Raw genomic sequence first — 21,558 nt, 5'->3', positions numbered from 1 at the left:
CTAGCTTTCAATTTTTTTTTATTTTTATTCGAATTAAGTTCGACTTAATTAATTATATAATAAATATAATATCAGTCCAAATTAAAGACAACAGTTGGGATTGAATAAAAGCAAGACTTCCTCCGGACCTAACCTAAATGAAGTGGGTTAGGGTCTAAATAACCAGTCCAGTTTAGAGTATGGATTTTTATATTTATTCATTACATCTGTTTTTCAAAATAACTCTATGTTGTACTCATAATAATAGTTAATTGGAAATTATAAATATACACTTATTTTTTTGAAAAAAATAATTATATCAATTAATTGAAGCGAAATAATATCAGTGTTTTTGTAGGTTAGACTTCTTAGGTTACGTCATTTTGAATTTCTAATTCAAGTCCCAATAAATTTGATTTGGACTAGAATTTTTTGATTTCCACATGAAACACATACAAAAACTAAAATGGAACTAACACAATCACTTAACTAATTAGGAGTTGGGGAAATTTTATGTAACAACAGAAGTAATATGAGTCTCTATGTCTACGGCACAAAACCCTCTTAAAAATCCATGAGTCAAAACCTACAAGAAACAGGAAGTACTGTTTAAGTCAAAAAGAAACACAGCACTGCATCCATCCTTTGTGTCTCATCACCACATGGAATTAAGATTGCAAAAACGACTAGCAACCTTAATCGGAGATTCTTTGTCTGATTTACTTACAATCTACTCTTAAACTGAAAGATACGTAGAATCATCGTAGCTAGCGTATGCAAGAAGGCGGATTTACTGGGGCTCGGGACCTACCATGGACGTTGGAGCATGAAGACGAGGAGACTCCCCCAGGACCTTTTAGGTTGATGTTTTCTAGTGCAATGTCATGGCATGGATTGCTCTCGCTACATTCTAGTTTCACTGCATCTTTCGTCGTAGAAGTCCCCCAAATGTTACTAAACGTAATATTGCTTATTTGAATCTTTGACGATCCCTGGAACAAATTCGTCAGTAATCAGATTTATATCATATTCATGACAGGACAATCGGTACATATCATAAGATAGACTGTATTGTCCGATTTCAGTGTTGGTTGCTATCGCGCTTTACTAATAATAATTTAAAGTATTTTATAAGAAATTAAATTGAATTAAATTACCTGTGCACTGCATAAGTTGTAGGGGCAATACTGCTGATTAATGAAGATGGGATTGTCCACATCCTCCATCACAATATTATCATACATGAAGTCCGAAGCAAACCCGCCGGCCGCTTCCGGGTCGGGCCACGTCTTGATCTGAACACCGTTAAGCGTCCCCCTGAACGTGCAGTTCACCACGCTGACGCCGCTAACCCCTTCCTCCCTGTCGGATTTCCCCAAGCTCCCGACGCTGATCCCGTGGCCTGGCCCGCAAACCACATTCGAGATACGGATCCCTTTATTACCCGGCCCGATGGATATGCAGTCGTCTCCGGTTGCTATATCCGCCGTGTCAATGGCGACATCGCCGGAGCCGCCGACGTGAATCCCGTCGGTGTTGGGACTGTCCTCGGGAGCTGATATCGTCACCCGGCTGAAGTTCAGACGGTAGCAGGAGAAGACGTTGAAATGGAAATTTTTGCTGTTGATCGACTTTATGTTGCTTATTTTTGAATCGTTCACGAAATCCAGCCGAAGAGACTGTTCATATTTACAGAAAATTACAACTCGATCCCTTAAATTTAACATAAAATAATGATTTAAAACAGAAGAAATTCAGACAAAGAGCTAGATCATGAACTCACGACAGGAAGAGGCTTGCAAGATCCAGTGCGGCAATTGTTGTAGGGCCAAGCTGAGGCACCCTGGCCATCCAACGTACCTCCGCCGTAAATCTTGAGTTTGTTGATATGCTGGAATGTGATCCAATGATCAATGAAAAATAAAGCAGGTTTAGTAGGAGCCGTCAACACTCCTTTGATCACAAACTGTTTAGGACCATTGCACGGGCCGCGGAGGATAAGAGAAGCTAAATAGTAGGATCCTGGAGGGATCAAAACCCTGCTCTTCCCCCTCCATCGGCATGCTGCAACCCAAGCTCTCATAAATGCCTACAAGAATCATAAGAGTTCTAGTCGGTCACAATTATCCATTTATTTTATCTTAGTGCAAACATGTTATTACCTTAGTGTTGTCGGTCTTGTTATCCGCAACAGCCCCGTAACGTAGGACACTGAAAACTTTGGGTCCATGGCTCCGGCACACGACCGGGAGTAGGAAAAGGGACAAGACGGCAAGAACTAGTACGGAGTTCATGATACTTAGTTTGTTGTTGTTGAGGAGGAGGATGATTTGTGAGAGTTGCAGGGCAATGTGGAATATATGGAGATGGAATAGTGAAAGCTGAATGAAACGGAAACGTAAGGAGTAAATTAAGAAGGATGATAATGGTTCTTGACTGTCTACTTACCATCACTCCATCACTAGTCGTCTTCTTCAATCTTATTCTTGTTCTTGTGTGTGTATTTAAACATGGGATAAATGAATGATGGTTAATTGTAGAAAGGAATTAAAGGGGTGGTCAAAAAAGAAACGGAAACGAGGAGTTGGATGCATTAAGTAGTACTATGTGTTAATGAATTTCAAGTATATAGGTTTTTTTAAGACAAGAAAGGGAATGCAGTGCAGAAGAAGTTGGATGAGAATTAAAGAATATTGGTAAATGCAATTTATCAAGTTTTCATTATAAGCTGAAGAGAGGTAGGGATTTGGTGAAACAGCCCTTATAATGCACCTAACTCTATTTCATCCCAATAAAAAATAAATAAATGTAAAAAGGCAATATATAGAAATTTGGACAATGTATATTTTTAAGTAGTGAGATAATTTAAAGTGCACGTCGCTGTAAGACAAATTATAGGAAAAATTTTACTCAAATTAGGTTCCGTTGAACTACATCAATCAAGAATAAATGCGATATACTTGTCATGTATTATATTTGCCTATAATTAATTGAGACCCGATCAAACCTATTCTGAATTAGAATTTTTTTTCAAATAATGATGCGGATAATGGGTTTAAGTTGGCCTAGGACCGTCCCAATTAGGAAAGATTTTGAAGTCTTAAATGGGTTTGGGGATGGATCTGATCTGGTCTTAATGGATTAGACTTAGACCCGATCCGCTCCGAACCGGGCCCGATATTTTTTTAATATATTTTATATATACTTATATGAAATATATTTGTACATATAAAAAAATATTTTAAATTTATTTATACTTACATACAATACATAAACTTAATATTTTTATAAATTGAAATCATGATATAAATACTTTATAGCCGTTCTTAATGTGTATAAATACCACATATTCTATATTTTTAATATTTTAATGCCTAAAATATGGACATATAAATTGACAAAAAATAAAAATATGAACTTTTCAATAATATTATCGTCTAATATTTACACAATTATGGTAGCATTATTTTTTAAAAAAATGTATATTTTTTAATATTTTAAAAATATTAATCGAATCCCGAGTCTGGGGCGGGTCCAAATCCAAACCCGCTCCAAACTTGGCCAGCTGCCATCTCTATTCAGTGTTTTGTGGCTAAAAATATGCCTAAAGAGCTTCCACTACTCACCTTCTCTAATCTCTATCTCCGGAAGGTAAAAATGAGAATTCATTACCGGCCAAGAAAAATAGAAATTCTGTTAGAATTATCTGAACAATTCATTTTTTAAAAAGAATATTTCATTTTGTTTTTTGTTTGCCTAATTATTACATTTCACCATTTTAAGTTATCAAGTCGTGGCGACACCCAAAAATATATGATTTTTTTTTTTTTATCATAATTACAATCAATAACGAAAAGGTGTAAACAATACGATGACGTTTAGGCAGACAGCAAAGTAAGAAGTTCAATGTACTTGGTATCGTGATTCATTTTCCATCAAAAGGACTCCAACAAACAATAATACACAATCCACCAACCCCAACAAAGACAAGGGAAACTATAACAGAAAGGCTTGATCATCATCTCACATACTACACCTCCCACTATGTGCGTCACTCTCTTCCTTCAACAAAATTCTCTTCTTTTTTTTTAAAATTTTATTTTATTTTTATACAAGGATCAAAACTGGTTCCCTCTGTCTAAGGAAAAACGGCCCAACCCTGTTCCCTCTGCAATCCATTCCCCAGAAGACTATTTCAAGCACCTAAATTTTCCATTACGTTTGCTCTTTAAACATTGCAACTATAACATATACGGAGGAATGGCAAGCAGTGATCGGCCAGAATTGCAAAACCCGACAGAGGGAAGCCTAATGTTCACTGCCAATTCAGAGTAAATGCACTGAGAAAAAGTTCCAGATTACCATTTTTCTACTGAAGCTAGTAGCATTAGATGATCAATTGGAGTAATAAGTACTCAAGTCCGGGGCCATCCCAGTTAAACTTAGATGAACATCAAGAGTTTAGTAAGTAGCAAGAAAAGGTTACTGTTCTCAGAAAGGAAAACAACGGAAACAGAGATAAGTTTCACCACCACTTCATTTTTGAAGTAGTCTCTCCCCAAGAGAACAAATGCCAACTCCCTTCTCTGATAAGGATTCTCTATCAGATTACTGTGCTCCAGGGCGGGAAACTCGTGGCCTCACAGGCGTCTTTGATGGACTTACCCTGCAATATTGTGAGACTAGTTAAGAGGGAATGTTACGGACTTGCCAGAGAAGTAGTCATGACTTAGACGACAACTTGTACCTGATGCGTTGAGATCCAAGAAGTTCACCACAGCAATCAAGGGCCAATATTGCACTCTCAGCCTGCATATGTTTATACGAGTCAACTTCTATTAAGTTCTTTTTAACTCTGTGCTTGTAGAGAGAGTAAGTTTCAAGAATCAAATTTGCAGCTGAAGTGGTTTCTCTGTCTTCTCATAACGTGTCTGAAATGTATTAACAATTACACGACTCTGACCATCTCAAATTTCTCCAGCTAGTCATTTGGTGATAAGATTTTTCTATTTTGATTGTAACCAGATACCTATTTACACGGTATGATGTTGTTTTGGAGAAGCAGCATTGCTGGAAGCAAGAGACTAAAACAATACTCTAGCAGTTGCAGTCAGAAAGAGTAAAGTACCATGAAAAATTCAACAAAAGCAATTCGCGTAGAGTGCATCTGATCCCCTAATAGCCTCAGGCGGGAAACCTACAATTAAGAGATTTATCCAGTTATTGGACAAATTAAGCTGACAAGCTGCAAAACTAAACCCTGTTATGGAATTTATGCATACCTCACCGCATCTTGTTTCAAAGAAATTCTTGACATCAGCCTGAGAAACCTGCTCAGGACAACACATGTAAACATGAATATATTTTAATATCTCACTTCCATGTCATCCATGACAATAAGAGCATCATAACCCGCAGATTGTTTTATCAGATTAGATGTGGCAGCACTTGAAAAATATGCAGAAAATATAAGGTATTACAACACTAACATGTCACGTGTACCTTCTTATCAATGTTTGTGCAGTAGACTGTTCTGGCGCACATCTCACGTTCATCCTCTGACTACACAAACAATCCATTGGAGTTATATGTGACGAAATTTAACTCGAACACATAAACATGAGAAAGAAACAAGATAAATGTGAAGTGCGAACTGGGGGGAGGAGGGATATTAAGAAAATTGTTCACGTTACAGGATTGTTGCAAATCTTCTTACCCTGGGGAGGAATGTAGGGTTCACAGGAAGAATCGCAGTTTTAGAAGGCAAGACCTTGACAGGAGAGAAACCTAACAGCGTTCCATACAGGCTAAGAGAAGCTCTTGCAGAATCTGATAACATTAGTGGTATGAGGTAAGATAAGGTTTAAAAGATTAGACAAACATGTTAAGTTTCTCTAAGGAAGAGGGAATGGAAAGAAAAAGATTGCTTACACTCATCAGCAAATTCTACAAAAGCAAAGCGAAGACGGGAATGTGGATCACCACAAACTCGACAATCAACAACCTACAAAGTAAATAGAAGACATAGAAGTGGAAGATATCATCAAGATATGCCTTGTTTATCGTTCAGGAGACAAATATGTACGATATATTCACTTAAATGAGAATGGCGAAAATTCTCCAGGCAAAAGGGGGAGGTGGCTATCACAACAAAGGAGAGTCAGATTTACAGACAAAACTTGATGGACAATTTTCTCAACAAACAACATGATTTACTTTTAAAGATCAGTCTGGTTGATAATGTTGCACCATGATGATACCTCACAAAATAATGCAGCATGTGCCACCCTCATCATATATGCACATACAGAGCTACTCCATGAGAAGGGATGCTAGTGCTCTTAGGTATGAAATATCAGTCGTCAAAGAGCAACTAAGGTAGTAACTATAGAATGGCCACATTAGCAAACTCAGGGAACATGACAAACATGTAAAAGGGTAGGCACGTGTGTTTTTCTCATGACTCAGATATGATACCATGAAATAATTACTTCAATCTCCTGAAAACTGATATGGAGTGGGTGGTACCAAGAGGAGAGGGATATCCATTAGAATGGCATAACTACATATAAGTACTTATTTGGTGCCTAAACACGCTATATATTCTCATTGGAGTCTCTTTATACCCGTTTGTCAAAGCAGGTCAAGCTATAACATGATGAGCTGCATTCGTCCTACAGAAAATCCCCTCCTATGTTGCACCGCATTATGGTTCTTCTAACAATAAATTGCAATTGAACTTGCCAAGCAGCTGTACCTGCAATAGCAATAAGATTTTTCCATCTAAATCTTGAGCTGGTTTCTGATTTGCCTAAATGAGCCCAGCTGAAGTGCAGTTTACATTGTCTATAACGTGGGATCATAAGCCTATGATGATTAGTCAGCTGCTTCTTTATAGCATTTGAAGTTTCACAAACTCAACAATATCAGAGACCATCAAATTGCAACGTTTGTACGGTATCCTAAAATCTAGAGCAGAAAAAAATAATCTACTAAGCAGAGTGACTGACCTGTCCATAGGCGCTGAATAAGGCAGCAAGCTGCTCCTCCGTGATCTTTTTTAAGAGGCAAGAAAATCTTATCAATAAGAATTACAGGAATTGCTAAGATACAATGAAATTCATAACTTTACGTACATTGTGATCAATGTCCGAAACATAGACAGTTCGTCTAATGCTATCTTCTCTTTGAGCTCTGAACGCTCTGCCATTCATTCTCTTCCGACCCTGGTTGTAGTTATTTCTTCTCTGACAAAACAAAGCACAACGGGAGCACCATTAGGGAAAAAATAAGCAAGAGAATGTAACAGTCTTGATTATAAACATATGAAGCATGCACATAGTCCAACCCAGAGATAATGACATGCAAAAACTTGAAGTGAAACAACATGATGAAGTAGTGATGTGGTGACATATGACAAAGCATTAGATTAACAATCAATTTTTCAAACAATCAGATATTATGTGATTGCTAATTCCAATGTAAATCAATAATGAGATTCATGCATGTAAGTGCATTTATGTATACTATCCAAAATGTGAGTCCTTGTGTACTCAACCTCGGATTGTCAATGGGCCACGTCTATTGTCAAGACCAAGTGAATCTCAGCAATTAAAATGAAAATTGAAGTTAATAACAAACCTAACAACAATAATCTAAAAAGAATACACCTCAGAACTAATTGTAAGATCATTTCCATAACCACAAATGTAAAAAAAATCTATTCTTTTTCCAACCAAAATGTAGAAAATCTTGGCGTGATAGAAGCATATGGTAGTTTCAACTTCAACTTGCCGCAGAAAGAACAATGCAAAAGCAGTAACAGATCTGGATGGAAATAGTTAACAGCTAACAGAAACCTTTTCACATTAATATACAAAACGAGTTGGTTCACTACAGAAATTAGACAAAGGCACTCATCCCTTGTGCTATGACAACTCTAATCTAGAAAATCCTTTCTGCAAGTACAAATAAAAAATCAATCTTGAATCCTCCTGGCCGACAATGTATCATGTCATCATAACTCCAATGCAAAAGCAGTTAATCATAACATAAGAACTACGTTAAAAGAATTAACAAGAAAAGCTCCCCAATTTTTATTAAAAGAATTCCACCAGGAGTTCTATGACTTTAAAAGGAATTTCTCATTTTTAAATAAGCATCATACTGCAAACTAATTGAATGCCACAAACCAGAAGAATTCAATTCAAAATCATGTAACGATTATAAGAATCAATCCCACAATTAAAATCACGCTCCATAAATTACAAACTGATTAATCAAATCAATAAACCAGCAAGGTGAAAAATAATCCATGAAACAACTGAATTTATACCCTTTGATGATTCGGGAAACCATCATTTCCCAAATTCTTATTGATAGGCACAAAATTGAAAGCCCCCATTTGGCCTTGATAATGCGAGGAAGGAACAAACTCCTTGGCCAGGGGGTTCAACTTCAGCTTCTTCCACATATCCACAAGTTCCTTCATTTCAAGTTCCGATTTCGAACCTGAATTGGAATTCAAATCAGACTCCTTAACACCATCAGCTACATCAGTTTCCCCAGCCTTCTCAGTATTGGAATTATCATATTTTTCAAGATTCTTTTCACTGGTGGGAATGGTGTTCTTTGGTGATGAAGGCTCAAGAACAGCAGCAGGGGACTCCATTCCCAATACTGCTGCTTCACCAGACACCTCTGCACCGGCAGCCATGGAATCAAGAAAACCCCACAAACACAAAAGGCCCAAAATTTGCTACAATAAAGAAACAATAAACAGCTATCCACAGAAGAATTCCGACTCAAGTCTATAAATAAAAAAAACTCCAATCTTTCTTGTGTTCCTTCCCTCAAAGATAAAAACCCAATCTTTTTTATATCTCTACACGAGCATAGAGATCAGTCCAGAAAGGGTTTTTTCTCTGTTTCAGATTCCGGTGATCTCTGTATAGAATCTAGTTGGATTCTCCCAATGTATGTGTACGCATATAACTCAATAGAGGGCCTAAAACCAAAAACCCATTTGGTGAAAAAGGTAGAAAAGTGATCTGAAAGAGAGAGAAAGATAAGAGAGAAACTAATGCGAAAGATACAATATTCTTGAAGGGTTTTCTGTAACAAATTTTTGATCACAAGTGGCAGTGGTTTTTGTTGGTGGTTTATGGAATGAACCAACAGGTGGCCTTGCCTTGGCTTTTCTCTACCCTTCTTTTTGTTGTTGCTCAAGAGAGAGAGTGCGTATGTATACCTCTACATACATATGTACATACTATACACAATGTATACATACATATACGCTAGAGATAAAGCAGGAGAGAGAAATGAGAGAGTTGAAAGCGTATTAAAGTTAGGAACGTCAAAAATGGGGGAGATGGGGGTGGAGGTGGGGGTGGGGGGGTAGGGTACTCTGTGTGTGTGTGTGTGCGTGAGAGAGAGAGAGAGGGGTAACGTAAGATGACTATTTGAGGTTGGCTTTTGTATTGTTTGTTATTTTGTGCGACAGAGGATATGGCTTTCATAAATCATAACTGCCTCTTTTTGTTGGGATTCTAATTTACATTTCCTTATCTCTTCTTTCTCGTTTTTTTTTATTTGTTTTTTAAATTTAAATGAGTTTTTTTTTAATTTGACGGAAATCATTACACTCTTTTTTTCTAAAAAAATTATATATAATTTTTTTGAGTTTACTGAATTTGTTAATATTAATAAAAAAATTAGATAAAAATTGATATTTACCCTCAATTAACTTATTACAGATATACTGCAGGTTAAATAATTTTTGTTTTGTTTGTTATTTTGTGCGACAGAGGATATGGCTTTCATAAATCATAACTGCCTCTTTTTGTTGGGATTCTAATTTACATTTCCTTATCTCTTCTTTCTCGTTTTTTTTTATTTGTTTTTTAAATTTAAATGAGTTTTTTTTTAATTTGACGGAAATCATTACACTCTTTTTTTCTAAAAAAATTATATATAATTTTTTTGAGTTTACTGAATTTTTTAATATTAATAAAAAAATTAGATAAAAATTGATATTTACCCTCAATTAACTTATTACAGATATACTGCAGGTTAAATAATTTTTTTTAACTAATATGCACTTGTAATAATACAAATATATTTTCTCGCATGCATTAATATGTGAAAATGTATAAGCATAATTTGGCTATTAAAATTTTTATTTAATTTATAATAAATTAATAATAAGTTAATCGGGGTAAATATGAATTTTTATTCGATTTTTTGTTAATATCAATAAATTTGATAATTTTAACTAATAAAGAGACTTATTTGATATATGAAAGTAAATATCAGTGATATTAGATATAATTTCTAAACCACAAATGGTCTACGTGTAATTAAACAAATCTCAAGAGAAGAAAGTGTAATTATCTCTTACTATAAATACCTCGTTCGAAAAATTACTAAAACCCCATGATTTTAACGATTATCTAATAACCTAACTCAATCAATTAATCTCTATTAGGTTCTCATCTATTTTTTATGATGAATTGATCAAAATATCCTTATGAACTATAAATTATAATTTCATTTATTTTTTTAAAAAATTATGAACAAAGTGGATACTTTTTTTACAATTTTTTAAAATTTTCAATTCCTCTCATCCTATTCCTTTTATAATTTTTTATTTAAAAAAAATGCAACAAGCGCAAAGTTGACATATCAGATATCAAAAAATATTTATAATTTTCTGAATAAGGGGTATTTATAATTATGCCTGCCCTCAAGGGAGCTCGTTATAATTTTTTTTTTCTTTCTATTACACTTTTACTAACATTTCATTTTGTTTCCTATTATACCGGCATTAATGCACCGACTTCAAATAAATTGTTACTTCTTTTTCTTTCGTTATCTTATATTTAGTACCCCATAATTTTTATTTTCGTCTGATAAATAAATTTTTCTATTAATTAAAATTTTGAATTTATTGATATTAACAAATAAATTGCATGAATTCATATTTATTTTTATTGATTTATTACAAATTTATTGTAGAAAAAAAAAAGGTTGAATGAAATTTAAGTGGAAAGAGAATTGGGAGGTGGGGATTTGACCTAACCGCGGGCTTTGATTACCATGCACGCTTTTAATTAGGTACTGTAAATGGAATTTCACTTATGCATAATTAATCGCATTTTCATTAATTATGAGAGGGTTGAAGTGGAGTTATTGGTGGGGTGAAAACGAGTTTGCATATTGTGGGGGGCATACAGCAACTGTGCTTTGACATTTATGTATCTATGCAGAATAGGTATTAATAGTTTTTTTCTTGGGAAATTAAATTCATGCATTTATAAATATATATATATATATATATATTTTATGGACTAATATGTTCTATGTATATATTTACTTATCCACCTCAATTTCTTTTTTAATTCTGCAAAGGTAAAGTAGTAATTTCTTTAGGGGTACATATTATTTTTTAAAAAAAGATATATTTAATTTTTCAAACAACGAGAATGTATTCATAATTGTATCATACCATAAGGAAGGTAGCTCCAATTTACCCTATAAATTTTAATCACGGAGTCACTGCATCAAAAGAGAAGGTTGTCGACAAAAAAATTAAACGACGATATTAATATTGTCACGAAATATATATACTTAGAGACGAGAATTTCTATTTGTCACATTAATGAATTTCACAGTTCTAACAATGACAATTATTTTGTAAGTGTTGTTATTAACAAAAATTAGTAACAAAAAATGTGTGTATAAAAAAGTCACTAGAGACAATCAGTGATAATTATATAGTGACGACGTAATAAGTATTTATCTTTATCTTGTGTTGTCATTAATAATTATATACTGATAAGATCAAAACTGTTGTCACTTAATACGTATTTTTCATGATAATTTTATAAAAAAAAAAAAACTTGATATTTTCTGACTAATTTTATATTTTATTGCAGTGAGTTTACTCAAGATGGTATTGCTTCATTTCATATTTTGACTATGTTTTTATAAGGTACAAACTGGTCGGAGATATGGACTTTCAACTATAATTTTGACTTTTTTAAATTTTTTCCCAAAACAAAAAAATCAATTGTACATTAATGACTTTATTGACTGTACTAAGTTATTAACTTTATTTGATTTTGACGGAAGGTGTGGGAAAGGGATTTTTATTTATTTATTTATTTTCTTAAGTTGGTTTAACCATTTTAAAGGTAAAAAAAGAAATAATTAGTTCCTTTTTCAAATTCATTTTCTATTTTCTTTGAAACTACGACTTTTTTTATTTTTTTGAGATAAAAATGGTAATTATATTATTATATCGATATTTGAACAAATTGAACAACTGAGCAATGTATCAGTTCGATCGATACACCGATACAACTAAAAATTATGAAATAACAAATTACAACAAACTTACATAAAAATGAGACAAACACCCACACATCTGGTGGAACTCGCACCATTACTTTGAACTGAACTACGGGACCTCGACCTTAACCACTAAACTAAAAAATTATTAGTTGAAACTACGATTTGATACTCTAATTTTTGGATGAAAAATAAAATTACCACAAGTGAAAAATGATTTGCGTACATATTAAATGTTCGTATATATGTTGCGTGCAACATAAGTCATATGTCTTAATACCTAACTATATTTAGGTATAAGTCGTCTACAATCTGAATTCAATAATAAAAGGATAAATTACATCGACACCCTCTGAAAATAGATTTAATTAAATAAATACGTGTTTATTGTGATGTACACATCATAAGGTATTTGTGTTAAATTTACCACTGAATAGGAAGTGTACTTATAACTGTCATCTCAAGGGGTGTACTTATAATTTTATAAAGAATATAAAGTATTTATGTAATTAGACCTAATTTGGAATATCAACGTAATTTACCTATAAAAATAAGTTAATTTTTCTGAATCGGAAAACCCCAAGTATAAATGTAAAAATGTGAAATCAAGTCAATAAGTGTATTAATTTGGAACAACTATATATGCAACTTGATAATTAATTAAAATTACTTTTAGAATAACACTTCCTATCCATTTATTTCATGAGAATAACATTAATAATAATTTAGGCTACATTAATTTTCCAAGTTTAAAAATGTGTGAGGTCAGAATAATTTTTACATGCATTACATCTATTCAATCAGTACATTGATACACTAAAAATAATAACGCTCGATTCAACCAATATATTAATATGACCGTAAACAAATTACAATAACTCGCATAAAGTGAAACCCACACATCGGATAAAATCCGAAACCTTGGCTTTTTGAATTTATTTATATAATTTAAATTTAAATTTAACCTTAACCACTAGATTAAGACATGCTCGGTGGGAGACTGACAGGTTTGCATAATTAGGTAGGACATTGAAGTTAAGACAATCTTGTGATGGTGTGGAAAGGGTTTCCCGCAGAATAATAAACACCACCACACTATTTGCCTGTCACATTTTATTCACATTTTTAAATAAATGGCCAATTGCAAACGCAACTCTAATTATATTTGTCGTGTGTAATTGAGATGGGATTCTGAGTCTATACCATATTATTATATGAAAATAATAATAAAAAGTCAAATAATGTTCTTTTTTCTTTTCAATTTTAATTTGAGGTGAATATAAATGTATACTCAAATATCATTATTTACAAAAAAAAAAAAAATTTGCTCAGATGAAATTGAATTGGACAAAATTAACTATATAATAAGTGTAACTTCATGCACGGTGTAATTCACTTGTGTCCAAAATAGTTCCATTATGAACTAAAAATTTTGTTTGGATTGATTTATTTGAAGATCGAGATTCCAAATCCCAAATAACAAATCTTTAGATTTGTTTAAGTGACTTCATATTTTTAAAAAAAGAATAAAATTACATCGATCTCTCTTGAGGTTTGCAGGGAAGAGGTAAGAGAGCAAGGAAATGCCAACAAGATTTGTCTTTTCTTAAATTCCTCTATAATAATATTTCTTACACAGTACTGAGATATTATCAAGGACATAATTCTCTATTACTAACTGCATGCACAAAATCTTACATTGAAACAGAAGTTGAACAAAGTCAAATGAGCTCCAGCTTCTTGTGCATGCAAAGCTACATCCTTGCAACTAATCCTCAGAACAGTCATCTTCACAACTTTTTGTCAATTTTCGTGATCGTCATTCTAACGATCACGGCACATTTCAAACCAGCCTTCAATTCGCCTATTCAAATTATTCCAACCATAACTTCCATCGACAGGCGGCGATTCAGCGCAATATATTCACTATAATCCATTTGGCACAAGAATGTACCTCGTCTCTCAGACCAGCAAACTTGTCCTATGGCTTACTGAGACTCAACCAGATATCCATGCTCTAAGAGATCAGACAGAACACTTCTCATTTTATCTACTGAGACGGGCTTCAGTATGACTCCAGCCATGCCAACCCTCAGGCAATTCTCTCTCGTCGTTCTATCAGTGTTTCCTGTAAGCGCTACAATGATAGGCCTGTCTGGACGTTTTGCAAATTTTTCATGTATCCGGACGGCAACTTCAAAGCTATCGGTGCCTGGCATGGTCACGTCAAGGAACACTACCTTGTGCTCATGAGTGACAACTCTAATGCACTCGTCTCCTGAAGCAATAGCTAATACATCACATCCTAGGTGGACGAGGAGACCCCTCGTTACCATACGACCGACACTGCGTCATTAATGGACATCATTGACGTCAAAAAGATATAACTGAAAACATAGATAACGAGATTGCACCATCAACTTTACATGCACATACAGAACGAAAATATAATCTTTTATTTCGCCATCATGCAACTGGAATTCATCCAAATAAGAACTGCAATAATGATTATATTCAACAACTTTAACAAAATAAATAATTGTGAATGGAAATAAGAACCTTCTGTAGAATGACAAATAGTGAGAACTGGAACCAAAAAACAAGTTGTAGAAGGTGCATGCATTACTAACCTATTATCATCCACCACCACGACTTTGAGCCCAGAAAAATTTGGCTTCACTTGGTTTGCTGGACCTTTGTGTATAAATGAAAGCTTAGACTCATTCGAGCGTCCGGGAATTCCGAGTTTAACAATAAAGATAGCAGTAGAACCCCTTCCAAGACCTTCACTTTCAATTCGAATGTGGCCTTCCATGAGATTTACAAACCTGATCACGCAAATCCAGATAAAGGGGTGGCAAATTTGAAAGGGTTTTGTGACATAGAAAAAAAACAAACAATATTGCAGAAGAACCATGAATGCGACATTACCTCTTACAAATTGCAAGACCAAGCCCACTACCGCTAGAATTTTTGGCAGCAAGTGGCTGGCTCTGCACAAATTTCATGAATAGCTTAGGAGTATCTTGAGGATTGACTCCTGAACCAGTATCTTTCACCTAAATATCAAACAAGCAATTATCAGAAACTTAAAAGAGTAAGCACAATCAAGTTCTTGACAAATTAGTTAGGCACACAAAACAGACCTCTACACGTAAATAGAAGTGATTATCACTTGGGATAGGGAAAAAATCGGGGGCTCGCGGATCTCTTAGAGATTCTGATTTTGCAACAAAGGCGGATATTGAGATACCACCCTCTTTTGTGAACTTTACAGCATTCCCGACGACATTCAAGACTACTTGCATTAGGCGTTTTTCATCCCCAACAGCATACTCGGGCAAGTCTGGAGACAAACTCAATGTAACATATAACTTCTTCACGGATGCAACAGGTTTTATCAAGTTAAGGGCCTACAAAGAAAAGCACATTTCAGTTAGCTAAGATCAAAAGATTACATAGAACACAAATCATAATTTGCTTCACCTTTGTGGAAATTCCAGAACAAATAAAAATAAATGCACCATATCATACCTCCCTGAAGAGTGAATGTAGGCTAAAAGTTCCTATCTCGAGTTGAAGGCTACCATCTTCAAGCCTTGAAAGATCAAGGACATCATTGATAAGGGTAGCCAAAATGTTGCTGCTCTTGAGGATTGTTTCAACCATCAGACGTTGCTCAGGCGTTAGCTCAGTTTCTTGTAACAAGGATGAGAGAGCAATTATTGCATGCATAGGAGTTCTCATTTCATGATTCATGACAGCCAAGAAATCATTGCGGGCACGAACAGCTGTCTCTGCTTCTCTTCTTGCTAAATCAAGTGCAACATTCTGTTCCATAAGAAGATCCCTCGCCCTCATTGACTCTTCCAGAATAGCAGCATGAGAAAGAGCAACAGCAACCTGATGAAAAAAACCATCAGTCATCATAGTGAACTCATGCATCAAGGAATCTTAAAAGAGCCTTCAGCTCAGCTGAATGACAATTCGAAGGCAGTAAATATAACCAATGAAAAGATGGAAAGTTTCTCAAACATGTAAGTTCGTCATCTTCTTAACAATTTACATCTCGTTTCTCTATATATTAAGAAGTTCATCACATTATATATCAATGAAGATCTCTTTTGGCAACTCAACTACATCATAAATAGCAGCAGTACACTCTACAATGAGAAGCAAGCAGTTAGCCAAGATCACGCACAATAAGTGTACTTAAAGCGGCCGCAGATACAAAAGATCCCTGAAATCCATTGATCATCCTTTCACCAATAGCAAAATCACTTACCTAAAAGTGAAAACCACCATTACTTGGGTTTTTTAAGGCCCTATGAAAAATTGAGACAGGGCAAGAGTGAGACTCCTACTACATTAAATATCTAATTTTATCTAAATTCTTGACCTATCTGGCATATAAACAAACTGACACCAGTGTCAAATTTGCTTTTTAAAAACAACAAAACATCAGTAATGATCCAGTACAATCGAAAATTGTCCACAATTTTGCATGTGACTAAGAAAGAGATGTGATGGACTCAAACCTGATCCGCCACCACCTCCACAAGCTCCAACTCATGGACATGCCACTGCCTAGCACTGTCTGAAGGGAGCATCAAAACCATCAAAGCGTATCGTTTAGTTGATAGTTCAGGCCAATCGTGTATCTGGAAATTGGATAGATGCAGGAGTGGAACACGCACAGCCACCACCTCCCCAGGCATGTATTTCCCAGCAGGCCGAAGTCGGGCAACAGGAGAGTTTGGAGAAATTTTTACAGCATGACTGGTATTGAAAACTTGGTTGATCACAGGAAGTTGTATGGGCACAGTAAAACCAACAGGGTTTTGGTGGCGAAGAGTGTAGGAAAGATGGAGTTCTAATCCTGTCCGTGTGGGCATCCATAATGCACACTCTTCCAAGCCCAACGTTCGACCAAGCTCAACAAGTGTAGTCTTTAGTATCGTATGTCTATCCAGAGTGCTTCTGATTTCATGAGTTAGCATTCTAACATGTCTACCAGTTTCTTCCTGTGTACGAATCAAGCCCATTTCTCTATCTAGCTCTGCAGCCTTATTTTTCAAAAATAGCTCCCTTGTCTTGACACTTAATAAATCAGGGATGATATGTACTAGCATAAGTGCTGTTGCACAAGACACAACAGCAGTCAAAATTTTTGCAGAAGTCATCACAACAGCCACAGTCCTTGTATGCATGGTAAATGTCCACAAATTAATCAGGTGAGTTGCTCCACAAAGAACAATAAATGCACCAAACTGCACAAGAACCCATCTATATGGGAATACAGCAGATTTCTTAACAAAGTATATCAACTCCAGAGGGATAGAGAAATAAGCCAATGCTATAAAGAAATCTGAAATATACTGGTACTTCATCAACAATTCATCAGCTGGCCATGGTGGCTCAATACAATTGCAAAGCTCCATATTATACGAAGCAATGGAGCCCTTCTAGTCTTTTGTCTACACAACTGCACAAATAAACAAAGGATGAATTCATATATGCCATATTCAAGCCTGTAGTCAGTGTTATAACAGAACAAAGACCACTATCTGAAGAAAAGAAGATTATATTTTGAACAAAACCCCAATACACCAACTGATGCGAACAATAAAGACAACATATGCTAGCATACATGACGGAGTCCCGACAAAATTCCCAGACCAATTTCCCAAACGATAGTGACATTGATAAAGAGATCATGCCAGATATCAACATCCACTTAACGAAACTACTCCCCTAACTTCTCCCCTTCCATTCCACGAGAATATCGCGCAGCAAAGTTCAAGATCAAATAATTTAGCATGTTCAGAACTTGAACAGACAGCATTGAGAGTAAAAATATGCATTCATATAAACATATAACATTATGAAAAGGAAACTACTCCCCTAACTTTACCTAAGCTTGGTGATACCGCAGCCAACAAATCACACACACTACTACGAATTCTACTCCGCCAATCGAAACTTTCGACAATGATCCAAACTTTCCAAAAGAAAATCAGTTAAAATCATATGTTTATCCTTGTGCTAATAGCCATATAAGCAAAAGAAAGCAGCCACTGAACTTCCATTCAAAAGATACTTCCTTACATCCACTTCCAATGAATCCCAACAGCTGAAACATCCAGCCCATCACAAAATTAACACAAAAACAACCAATTCAAACAACTTTCACCCTTCTCATCAACCAATTGCCACTAGATCAAGGTAATCCCAGCACCAATTAAACAGAGCTTGCCCAAGAACCCTAGAAGCAAACCCTCATATTACCTACCACTGTACACAAAGACGCAACCTCAGCAAGCCCAATTAAAACATGAATTTCACATATGGTCCTGATGCTGTCAGGAATTGAAAATCATTGGAACAACAAACCCTTCGACAGCAAATCGGATCCAAAACCAGCAAAAACAAGCCCAGATAACAAGATTGATACAAATAAACCCGACGAAACTTAAACAAAAAAAACGAAACTTGAATTGGAGCAAGAAAAGCACCGAAGAACTCACCCAACATTCTCAGAGGATCTCCCTATTCTTCGAGCAGAAGCTTTTCTGATAAGAAAACACAAGTTGAATGCCTCCGTTTGTCAAATATTAGCAGCATAATCACTTTATTAACGGCAGTAAACTGCAGCTTAAGCTTTTCTTTAATGTCTCCTCTTTCAAACAAGAAGGGGGAGAGAGAATGTGTCCGGGTACCATGTATTCGAGCAGGCTCTGATAAACTCACGTACCCGTCACTTCTTGAACCCTAAGATTATCTTTCACCGTTGATATCGTTGAAACCCAAGGGCCTAAACGAAGATCCTACGGTCCACATTTGTCGGTTCGTGAGATCCCTGTGACGGTAGCATAAAGAAGGTGGGTGTGTCTGAAATATATTTCTTTAGTACAAGCAGACGAAGCTGAGTGGACCCTTTTCTTTTTTGGGAAGTTAGAGTTGTTCTAATATCTATTTTGCTTTTTCTTTTTCTTACCAAAAAAAACGATTTTATTCCTTAAAATAACAATCAAGAAACGTGTTTCTATTCATAGTTCCATACATACATACATACATATATATATATATATATTAATTATAATGATACTCAGCTTTTGATTAATTTTTTGTGTTTGTAATAATTGTCCAATAAGGATCAACATTTTGATTTTAAATTCATTAATATGGCATAATGAAATATTTAAAATTACAGGTTTCAAATCTTTAACGACAATTCTTTTGAATTTTTCTGCAATTTTACATTTAAAAAATTTCAAAATTTTCAATTCTTATTTTGAACTGCATTTTTCTGAATATGAATGAATTTCAAATTAAATTATTTGAAATTTTTTCTCCAAATTCTACTGTCAAATTCAAATCACCGAATGCACCCAAAATATAAACAAAAACATCATTCACGACCACTGTATCAATAATTTGTTGGTGTGATGATAAATTGATGACTTAGAATGAAAATGTGGCCTTAAAATCTTGTTGTCATTATGAATGGCAAATTTGGAAAAAGATGATTTAAGTGGGAAATGATGATATTCTCTACATTGCCATTATTCATAATTGACAAAACTCCTAAGAAATCAACATTCATAATTGGAAAAAAGTTGTTTGGTTCAAAGATGGACAGTATAGCCAAAATCAACATTTATTGCTAACCTTTATTTTTTATAATTTTCTTTCTAAAATCATTATTTCTTTTTAATTTTTTAAACAATAATAAATAAATATAATAATATGATATGACTACTTTTTAGGGCACGCTAAAAAATATAAAACAATTATGTTGATTTTTGACAATTCCAAAAGAGTTAGCAAAAGTGCCTTTTAGTGGTTTGATTTTGATGATATTGGTGTTCTAAAGGTTAAAAAATACCCCCGACAAAATAATTTCACATTGTTAAAATAAAAATGTACTTTTCATTTATTCCTCACTTATCCTTATATTTTTTTTATTCTACTTTTAATATATTTTATTAAAATATCTCTCCCAAACTATTTTTAATAATTTAAAATTTTACCCATATTTTATTTTTATAATTTATATTTTTTTAATAAATTATGGAACACAAAAAATATTTATAAGCTCAATATATGCAAATATATTTTACAAAGTAAATAAATTGTGTTGAAAAGTATATGTAAATATGTGTCAATGTATAATGCATATAATATTATAGAAAAATTATGTTATATAACTTATATAAGTTTTTATTCAATTACATGTCCACATAATAAAAATATATTAAATCATTACTTAAAAATATAGAATATTATATATTAATTATATTATAGATTTGCATATTTTTATAGTTATATATATTTGATGTAATATTTTAAATTTGTATTGATAATTTATTTTTAAAAAAAGTTCAATATATATAACAACACAGGCAAAAATTATCTAAATTTTTTACCAGTTGTATAAAGAATATAAGAATTGTAAATTTATAGAGTTTATATAGATTCTATACTCAGTATAAGAATTATAAACTTTGGGTAGTGTTTATTTTAAATAAAAAAATTATAATAATTCATATTATATTTAGAAGAATGATAATAATAGAGATTTTTTAGGGGTGTAAATAATAAGGGCATTTTATCTTAAAAAAATTAGTGTATGTCATGAGGGACCATTTTGTTACGTTTTATAATTCATGAGTGTATATGCATTTTATGTATAGTTCAAAGATGCAAAGTGTATTTAACCCTTTGTTTTAATAGATTGCAATTTAATCGATAATTCAATAGATACAAATTTAAAAATTGATCCGCTACACCAATAATTTTAAATTAACAAAAATGTTGAAAGAAAACACAAAACAACAATACTATTATAAAAAATAGACCATGTATCCTTATTTGTGAAATGGGATCTACAATTCTAACGACAAATAAGTTGGAGATTTTAAAATTTAGTAGAATACGGATGTGAGTTGATGCACTAGCCCTTTCTCCAGGCCTATCATGTGACCTACATGTGCATATGATCATCCATTTTTAACTGTCACATACGGCATAGCAAAAACTGAATGATTATAAATTTATAGAAACGTTAGGTATCAAAATCGAATTGATAATAAATATAGAGGACTAAAATTAAAATTATCTCCCCCCTCCCCCCTCCAAAAAAAAAGAAAGAAAAACAACTATATCTCAGTATTCATATACACAGAGTTTTTTCTTTTTTTATTTTTGAAATAATAATTACAT

The 21,558-nt window shown here is 33.9% G+C and overlaps 3 protein-coding genes across 3 annotated transcripts; all 3 read right to left on the bottom strand.

The window, feature by feature from the left end:
• Nucleotides 489-2,510, bottom strand: LOC105165832 (exopolygalacturonase-like). Its single transcript, XM_020695085.1, has 4 exons — nt 2,142-2,510; nt 1,763-2,068; nt 1,137-1,658; nt 489-971 (listed from the first exon to the last, which is right to left on the bottom strand). The coding sequence occupies exons 1-4, from the start codon at nt 2,271-2,273 to the stop codon at nt 747-749; spliced, it is 1,185 nt and encodes a 394-aa protein (XP_020550744.1). The 5' UTR covers nt 2,274-2,510; the 3' UTR covers nt 489-746.
• On the bottom strand, nt 4,283-9,321 carry LOC105165512 (polyadenylate-binding protein-interacting protein 9). Its single transcript, XM_011084546.2, has 10 exons — nt 8,315-9,321; nt 7,116-7,226; nt 6,990-7,034; nt 5,911-5,983; nt 5,696-5,808; nt 5,482-5,541; nt 5,262-5,309; nt 5,108-5,176; nt 4,727-4,788; nt 4,283-4,645 (listed from the first exon to the last, which is right to left on the bottom strand). The coding sequence occupies exons 1-10, from the start codon at nt 8,693-8,695 to the stop codon at nt 4,588-4,590; spliced, it is 1,020 nt and encodes a 339-aa protein (XP_011082848.1). The 5' UTR covers nt 8,696-9,321; the 3' UTR covers nt 4,283-4,587.
• LOC105165511 (ethylene receptor 1) lies at nt 13,916-19,028 on the bottom strand. Its single transcript, XM_011084545.2, has 7 exons — nt 18,861-19,028; nt 16,872-17,818; nt 15,868-16,236; nt 15,480-15,746; nt 15,265-15,392; nt 14,964-15,161; nt 13,916-14,679 (listed from the first exon to the last, which is right to left on the bottom strand). The coding sequence occupies exons 2-7, from the start codon at nt 17,772-17,774 to the stop codon at nt 14,322-14,324; spliced, it is 2,223 nt and encodes a 740-aa protein (XP_011082847.1). The 5' UTR covers nt 17,775-17,818; nt 18,861-19,028; the 3' UTR covers nt 13,916-14,321.

The sequence above is a fragment of the Sesamum indicum genome, linkage group LG6 (assembly GCF_000512975.1).
Source record: "Sesamum indicum cultivar Zhongzhi No. 13 linkage group LG6, S_indicum_v1.0, whole genome shotgun sequence".
Taxonomy (NCBI): Eukaryota; Viridiplantae; Streptophyta; class Magnoliopsida; order Lamiales; family Pedaliaceae; genus Sesamum; species Sesamum indicum.
Note: the sequence above shows the minus strand (reverse complement) of the source record. Positions and strands in the feature narration are given on the sequence as shown.